This window comes from Setaria italica, chromosome IV (assembly GCF_000263155.2).
Source record: "Setaria italica strain Yugu1 chromosome IV, Setaria_italica_v2.0, whole genome shotgun sequence".
NCBI lineage: Eukaryota > Viridiplantae > Streptophyta > Magnoliopsida > Poales > Poaceae > Setaria > Setaria italica.
In genome coordinates this window covers 6,553,164-6,562,116 of record NC_028453.1, presented here as the reverse complement: position 1 = coordinate 6,562,116, position 8,953 = coordinate 6,553,164, and the positions used below count along the sequence as shown (strand labels likewise).

Sequence of the window (8,953 nt, the reverse complement as noted above, 5' to 3'; positions counted from 1 at the left end):
CGCCTTGGGCGCCTTGCGCGACTTGCCGTGCTTGCGGCCACCTGTCAAGGAAGAAGACTCCCCCTCCTTCCACTCCTTCTGGTGGGTGAGCCACCTCTCCTCGATGAGGTGGAGCTGACCACCGAAGATGATCTTCCCACCAGCCATGGCTCCGTCCGAGTCGTGTGACTTTACTGGACATCAGTGGATTGATTGGGCAGCATGCAGCCTGCAGCCTTGTAGGCGGTAGGCCTAACATGTTTTGCAACTGTTTGTTTGGTCCATAAGCTTGTTAGACTGACCAAACAACAACAGAAGTGACCTACCTAAAAATATACACATGCATACATGCTATATACTTAGTTTCTTCGAAAAAATGTTGGTATTCCCCGGAATACCTGGGAATCATGATAGCTCCGCCCATGCCTAGGACCTCGGCATGACGGGCGGCACGACACGTATCTTAGATCGTGCTTGGACCAGTACGGCATAGAAATGGCCCATTAGCACACCTCTAGGTTATATCATCCTAACATCATTCGTTCTATTCCATATAGCCTAACATAATTACAACCATGGAAGGAAACCACAAAATCGGAATCGTGATAACGGTCATTCGTAACGTAATAATGTTGTGTTCTGGTATTGTCACAGATAGTCATAACATTCACCTATAATATTTATATAATATAGTTTGTTTCCTCTATTAATTGTAGAAATTATTAACCACGTATGAGAGCAAAAGTATGTGCAAGCAAATGAACATAAAAAAAGACAAACACGTACATTGCTAGGTCGTGCTTGGGCTGTTTCCAGCATGCCACGGATCGTACTTAGATATAGTAAAAGGCTTATCATGCCACAGACCGTACTTAGATATAGTAAGAGACTTGTCATGCCACGCCGGCACGCCCCACGTGCCTAGCGTGCTAGAAGTCTAGGCACGAGGCACGAGAGGACCGGGCCTGGCACCGCCCAGCTCTACAGTTGGCATTTGGTTCCATTTTTGGGCCTCCGACTCGGACAACTCGCACTGTAATGTTTCAGGAATCAGGACTGCAGTACCACGATACAAACATAACAGTCTCATATCTCAATTCACACAGGTGACGAGTGTAATCCCTGGCGCCACCGCTGACGTCCGGCCTGGGAACCATCGATGCCGACCGCCCGGCCGGCCTGCGGCCATGCCGACTGGGATAACCGCTAACGACGTAAACAAAGCTCCAAATCGACTCAAATGTCTCACAGGCACGGCACCTACTAGAAGGAACACACGGGAGCCAAGAACACTAACCTCACTGCCCCCCTATCCTATCCGGTCGAGCACCACGACGATCGCCCGGGAATCGGGATGGGTAGCCAAGGACAAGCAGCAACCAGCGGCCCCGGGGACGCGGACGACGACATCGGCCGGAGAACCCACGCGGCGGCGCACTTCGTGTTCGTCCCGCTGATGGCGCAGGGCCACCTGATCCCGGCCGTCGACACCGCGCTGCTGCTCGCCACCCACGGCGCCGTCTGCACCATCGCCGGGACCCGAGCCACGGCCGCGCGGGTGCGCCCGACCGTCGACTCCGCCCGGCAGTCGGGGCTCACGGTCTGGCTCGTCGAGTTCCCGCTCGACTACGCCGAGGCCGGCCTGCCGGAAGGCGTTGACAACGGGGACAACGTCCCGGTGGAGCACATGCGGAGCTACTTAGACGCCGTGGCGCTCCTCCGCTCGCCGATCGAGAGCTACCTCCGCGCCCACGCGCCGTACCCGACGTGCGTCGTGTCGGACTTCTGCCACCCGTGGACCACGGTGCTCGCGTCCAACCTCGGGGTCCCGCGGCTCAGCTTCTTCAGCATGTGCGCCTTCTGCCTCCTGTGCCAGCACAACGTCGAGCGGTTCAACGCGTACGAGGGCGTCGCCGACGACAACGAGCCGGTCGTCGTTCCGGGCCTGGAGAAAACGTTCCTGGTGACGAGAGCGCAGGCCCCGGGCTGCTTCTTCCGGGGGTCGCCGGCGTGGGAGGAGTTCGCGGACTACACCGAGCGCGCGCAGGCCGAGGCCGACGGCGTCATCATGAACACCTTCGAGGAGATGGAGCCGGAGTACGTTGCCGGCTACGCGGCGGCCAAGAAGATGAAAATCTGGACCGTCGGGCCGGTGTCACTCTACCACCAGCTCGGCGACGGCGCGACGCTGGCGGCGAGAGGGAACGCCACCGCCATCGACGCCGACGAGTGCCTCCGGTGGCTCGACGGCAAGGAGCCCGACTCCGTCGTCTACGTCAGCTTCGGGAGCATCGCGAGGGCGGACGCGAAGCAGGCCATGGAGCTCGGGCTCGGGCTGGAGGCGTCGGGGCACCCGTTCGTCTGGGTGCTCAGGAACGCCCACGAGTACGACGAGGCGGTGCGCAGCTTCCTGGACGAGCTCGAGGCGCGCGTCGCGGGGCGCGGCCTGCTGATCCGGGGGTGGGCGCCGCAGGTGCTGATCCTGTCACACGTCGCCGTGGGCGGCTTCGTGACGCACTGCGGGTGGAACTCGACGCTGGAGGCCGTCGCCGCCGGGCTGCCGGTGGTGACGTGGCCGCACTTCTCGGACCAGTTCCTGAACCAGAAGATGGCCGTGGAGGTGCTGGACATCGGCGTCAGCGTCGGGGTCACGGAGCCGCTGATGTACCGGAAGGAGGTGAAGGAGATCGGGGTGGGGCGGGGCGTGGTGGAGGAGGGCGTGAGGAGCGTGATGGGCGGCGGGGTGGAGGCAGAGGAGAGGAGGCGGCGGGCCCGCGCGCTCGCGGCGAAGGCGCGGGCGGCCGTGCAGGAGGGCGGGTCGTCGCACGGGAACCTGCTGGATTTGGCCAGTCGCTTCAGGGCGGCTTCGTGATGAATGCAGCGTGGTGTAGCGGCCGGCAGATGCACGTCGTTTATGAGATGTTATTGAGCGGGTGCAAAATCATGCGAGGGACATTTCTGTTTAGCGTAGCTGTCCGAGACTTCGTTCATTCATATGACAATGCTTTTCTTTCTTCCCAAACAGACGCAGACATGGACCCTCTCGTCACTACGAAGTACTAGACAGATGCCCGCACCTTATCCGAGAGTGGTGGCCATGTATTGAGATTGACAAAATTATGATTAATTTGTGACTGTTTTTTTCTTAAACGGGCATGAGTATATTTTGGTCGGTATGATTCACTTTTGAAACTACCCGGCTCTGTTGCAAGTTTTTTTTAAAAAACAAACTTTTAACCAATACTCTATTGTTAACGCCGATTTTTTACCAGAGTCAACCGCTGTGGATAAGATTCTGATAGCTGATGAAGGAGAGAGAAAGGTTCTGATAGCTAATGAAGGAGAGAGAAAAAGACCATTGATGACTTCGCGTTGACCAAGACTAGCCGCGGGAGACCAAGGTTCCAGAAGTCAATAGAAGACCGAAGGGGGCCCGATCCGAAACGAAATCGACTCCACCAAATAAGGGAAAGTGTGGAGATTTATCTTTAGTAGTTTGTATAATAGTTGTAATAGTCATGTTGTAATCGACTAGGATTTTAGTTTGCTCCTGGGTATAAATATAAGCCTATTAGCCTTGTAATCGAATAATCATCAATCAATCAATATAATCTTTCGGCACCACACCATCAAAATCCTAGGAGTAGGAGTAGAGTAATTTCGAAGAGTTCCTTCTTGCATGGAAGGCTGCATCGGCTTCAATCTCAAGCGAGCTTGTAAGTACCTGTAACGACTCAGGTTCATCAGCCGAGTTAATCTTAAGACAAGTTCCCAAATCTGTAGTTCTAATCAGCCCCGAACCTGAAACCCAACCAAAACCGCCGGTTCTCTCTAAGTCCCAAAGATAGTGTTCCTGCAAAATCTTAGAGCTGTGGGAGAACCAGAGACTGAGTGGTGGACCCACAACCAGATCCCCCAGTTCTCTCGAGTCAAACGAGCGGGGCGCAAGTCCCAAAGATAGTGTTCCTGCAAAATCTTAGAGCTGTGGGAGAACCAGAGACTGAGTGGTGGACCCACAACCAGATCCCCCAGTTCTCTCGAGTCAAACGAGCCAGGCCAGCGTGCGCCCCGCTTCAGAGTTTCTCCGCCGCGTGGCTTAACCTCCCCAACGAGCCTCGCCTCGCCCAGTCGCCGGCCACGACCAGACAAATCAGCGCACCTCCTTCCCAATCGCGCGCAGAAGCGCCCTGCAGACTCTCTGCCTCGCCTCGTCTCGCTCGCAACCTCGCCGGCCGCGCCAGGCGTCCTGCCGCCGCTGCGACCAGATATTGGCCGCTGCCGTGCCAGACCGCATCGCCTCCCGCGCTCATCATCTCATCCGGAACACCCAGCCGCGCACGCCCTTCGACGATGCCGCCTTCGCCAACCACGGATCCAGCAGTGACAACTCCTTTTCCCGCCTCGCCAGTAGCGTGCCCCGGCAAAGCCGCTGGTCTACGCCTGCTAGCGTCACCGCTCGCCCTGTCACCTCGCATGCAGCGCTCTCGCCTGCAGTGCCCCTTCCTTCCTTCCTGCCACACGCTAGCCACGTCGCCGCCCCCAATCCGCCACTTGATGTGACCAGACCCGCGCTCGCCCTCACCAATCCTTCTCTCCAGCAAAACCGCGCCTTCTCAGTGCCCAATGACCGAAGACCCTATCCCCGAAGCTCTGCCTCGCCGCCCATCGCCGCTCAATCGCCGCCAAGGCAGAGTACTCCATCCTTTTTCTTCCCAATCTTCGCGCTGCTCAAACCCTCCCACTTTCCACATAGCTATAAAAAGGAGTACCAGAGCCCTACCGGAGTTCCCTTCGCCATCGTTGCCTTGCCGCATCTTCCTCTGTTTCGTGCTCAAGCGTTGCCACCTAAGCTCTTGAGCAACTCTCCTCTCCGCTCAACACCCGCCTTTCCCAACCCACCAGCCGCTTGTTTTCTCCGCACGGTGCTAGAGCTTACTTGTGTCAACAAGAAGCACCGCCGGACATCGCCGCCGCCCAAGCCTTAGCGCCTTAGTCCTTCCGCCTGAGCCTGTTCTTTCCGACCCCAAGACTTCACCAGTAGGCCTAAAGGTAAACTACTGACCCCCTTCCCGGTTCGCCCGACCCCTTTTTCCGTCTCGCCCAACCCTGTCTGGTTCGCCCGACCCCTTTTTCCGTCTCGCCCGACCCTGTCTATTTCGCCCGACCCTGTCTGTTTCGCCGACCCTTATCCGCCTCGCGCGAGGACTCGGCTGTATCTTATTCTTTAACCCGAGGGTATCTGTGTAAAATTTTGGGGACTTCTCTGTGTTACTCCCTCCGTCCATTTATCCGAATCATTTTAGCAAAAAAATCATTTCCAAGAATCGACGTCGTTTAAGTTTGTGGCTCCTCGTTTCGTACGTGGCAATTGAAGGGGCGCAGTCTTTCTGTTCTTCAAAAAGCAGCTCCGTTCCTATCCGTTAGGATTCACGTCCAGCGGGACAAGACGGCCGGACGGGACACAGGGGGTACCAGGCAGAAGGGCGCCGTTGCCTGCATGCGATGGATCGCCGTCACCTGCCTGCATGAACCTCGCCGTCTCTCCCATCAACACCCAAGGACGACGAGCGGCAGAACGGCAAGGCCGTCGTCAGCCTGCCTGCATGCACCTCGCCATCGCTCCCATCAACACCCAAGGACGACGAGTGGCAGAACGGCAAGGCCGTCATCAGCCTGCCTGCGTGCATCTCGCCGACGCTCCCATCAGCACCCAAGGACGACGAGCGGCAGAAGGGCAAGGCCGTCGTCAGCCTGCCTGCATGCACCTCCCCGTCGCTCCCATCAAGAACCAAGGACGACGAGAGGCAGAAGAGCAAGGCCATCATCAACTGGGCACCCGATTCTACCGAAGAAGATGAAGACCCCATGGCCGACAGCGAGGTGCAGTTCGTGATGGATTCTTTTGTAGGTGAGACCGAGGTGCCGGACTCCCAAATGGATATCGCCAAAGTCGACGAACCTGACGCCGAAGTGGACGAACCTGATGCCGTGTATGCCCTAGTGAAGTTTTCTTCAACTGATGTTAACAAGTTTCAATCCGACAAGGTGAATCATGAAGCCTCTACTTTGATGCTCCCTGTGCTATTGCCTCTCTTGTATGGACACCACGAGGAGGATGCCAATGATGCTACAGCAACCCTGCTTTGGATTGGTCGTGGGCACTAAGATGAAAATTTAGCAGTACTAGTCTCTGTTAGCTGATGGATAAAAATTTTCATGTTCAAGATGAATTGCATTTGAGAAACAGGGGATAATATTGCTTGCAGTTTCCATGACTTCTAATTCTAACTACCGATGAACTGCATGGCTTGATTGTGAAGTTGCATAGGGCAACTCAGAGAAGTTGGAAGACATCCTTGTAGCTCTAGAGTTTTTTTCTTCATGTGAGGGATGTTGTAGTGCTGGCCTCCATTGTGCTTCATGATCTCCATCATGCAACCTTGTTGGGTTAGAAAAATACGGTTGGCCCTTTGCACAGGATAGTCCATATATGCCTTATCAACCTTTGCCACAATGTCGTTAATGTTGTTTGGTGTTCCCTTTTCAAACAATGCTTGAATTGCGGCAAAAAAACCGAGATCCAATACATAAAGGTCAGGAGAATTGGGAGGTTGACACGTGAGCCTAATGTCCCAACCATCTGCTTGGGCAGCACGAACAAATGCAGGGTCATTCACATCAATGTGAGTTTTAGCATTGTCTTGCTGTATGTATATGGGCAAACCTCTCTCTTCTGCTGGCCACTTTGCTTTGATTGCGGGTAGAACCTTGTTCACAAGAAAATCTCGGCTAACTTCTTTTGTTACCGACGTCATGGCCTTTGTTACAAGGGTACCTACAGATGTAAACATTGTTAGTAAGACTCATAATTCATTTAGGAGATTTGGGAAAAAAAGTTAGCAATTTCTAGTACCTGCGTCCCTGTTTGGGCTCCATCTCTTTGCTGGCTCTACTTTCACAAAGGGAAAAATGCCTAGTTTACCATCAAAAATGCAATGATCATTGTCAGCAAATCTAGGCCTCATAACCACAGCTAGGAACATCACCTTCTCAATAAAATTTTTGCTTTTAACTACTCGTTGTGGTCTTTCTTCATCATTGGCAAGGTAATATTTTTGGTTCCTACGAGTCCTATAGAACCATTTTTCATCAATGTACACGACATTGTACATTGGTTTAAAAGACAGAGACTGATCATTCACCATGGATAAACAATACTTGACGCGGGCCTTCTTGTTTTCATCAGTCAAGCTAAACTTGATGTCATTAGGGTGTCGACGAAAATATCCTTCCTTGAAACGGTTATGAAGTGTGCTCTTCTTGACACCCAATGCATTAGCAAGATCCTGAAAAGTGGTGCACTGACTAAGAGGAACGTCTTTTATGGATTCCAAGTCTATTTCTATTCTTTTCCTACCACAATTCTTAGACTATTTGTTCACAACACCATTTACTCCACCAGTTTGTCCATTTTTCCAAATGGACTGCACAACTCTTAGAGGCACATTAAATTTTCGTGCAACTCCCTTTGAAACCCCACGGCGCAGAATAGGAGGATCAGTTTTTGCCAATAGCTCTAGGTATATGGCGATCTTTAAGTCATCCGAGTAGAATCTTCGTTTGTTATTATTGGAACCTGTACAGTAGAAGCATGTTAATGTGATTAGTACAAATAGCACATGTCACTGATAGCAAATTTGTATACAACAGAAGCATGTTAATGTAACACAGATAGCAAATGTGATCTCTGCTTGCACGTCTTGATCTCTGCTAGCAAATGTGATTAGTACAGATAGCAAATTTGATCTAAAAGCAAATGTCATTAGTATAGATAGCAAATTTGTACGACAGAAGCATGTTAATGTAACACAGGTACAAATAGCACATGTCACTGAAAATTTGTAACACAGGTAGTTCATCTAAAAGGATTAAGAGATGAAATTGAAAATCACCATTTGAAAGACCCTCTGCTTGCACATCTTGATCTCCATATGCTACTTGGCCATCGGCATCAGGTACTTGCACTCCTTCAGTTCGTCCATCTCTATCTTGATCACCTATGACATGGAACACAAGCAGCAAAAAAAAATCAGATCACACGCAGAAGGAAGACAGAACACATCATGGATCATGGTTAACTAATCACCTTGATATTCATCATTCCAGATCATGGCATAATCGAGTTCATTGGCAGGGCCATCCCACTTCCCTATGTCATCCCAATCTACAGGATTATCTAAGGTTGATTCTGGTGGATTTTGGTTCAAGTCAATCTCTATCCCGGGCATCGTTGGTGTGCTATAGAATGAATGAGAGATAGAGAGAAAGAAGAGAACTAAAAGGCTACAGCATGGAAGGAAAGGAGCCTGGTGCTTTGATGCAGCGGCCAAAACTGAAGAGAACTGCACGCGTGTGATTTATGGCAGTGAAAATGAAAGGCATCGCGCAGCAAAGAAGCGCGCGTGAAAATGAAAGGCATAAGCGCGCGTTGTTTTTGCGACTGAAAATGAAAGGAGCCTGGCGACTGAAACTGAAACAAGCCTGCCGCGCGCGCTAACGGCGTTTCGAGCGGGATTAGCGCGCGGTAATGGCCTGCCGATTGAAACTGAAAGGAGCGTTTACTCGGTAACTCAACAGACACATGCGGAGTTAAAGAAAAGCATCGATTTAATAGCAAACCGGGTTCCACCAGCCCCCCCTTGGTCACTGCGCACATAGCTAAAACGATTCCAATAAATGGACGGAGGGAGTAAGTCTGAGGACCCCGGTACAGTTATTCCTTAGGTCGGAGGGTCAGATCATAAGTTTATCCCAATCCGACCCTTTGTCTTGTTCTCTATCAACTGAAGCTTGAACCTCCACACTTTTTCCGTAGCTTTGCTACAAGTTTCCAGCTAAAGCTTGCAAGTGTTGTTGAAATAACCGTCTAAGTGCTAACTCCTGCATTTGCATTCGTGTAGAGCTAAATCTCGCC

The 8,953-nt window shown here is 52.2% G+C and overlaps 1 protein-coding gene across 1 annotated transcript; it reads left to right on the top strand.

Annotated features, from left to right (window-relative positions):
* Nucleotides 1-856: 856 nt before the first annotated feature.
* LOC101776473 (UDP-glycosyltransferase 73C3) lies at nt 857-3,129 on the top strand. The gene has a single exon (XM_004964846.3). The coding sequence runs from the start codon at nt 1,334-1,336 to the stop codon at nt 2,849-2,851; it is 1,518 nt and encodes a 505-aa protein (XP_004964903.1). The 5' UTR covers nt 857-1,333; the 3' UTR covers nt 2,852-3,129.
* The last annotated feature ends 5,824 nt before the right edge of the window (nt 3,130-8,953 follow it).

Coding starts and splice junctions, on each gene's coding strand:
- LOC101776473 (XM_004964846.3), top strand. CDS start 1,334: ATGGGTAGCCAAGGACAAGCAGCAACCAGCGGCCCCGGGGACGCGGAC.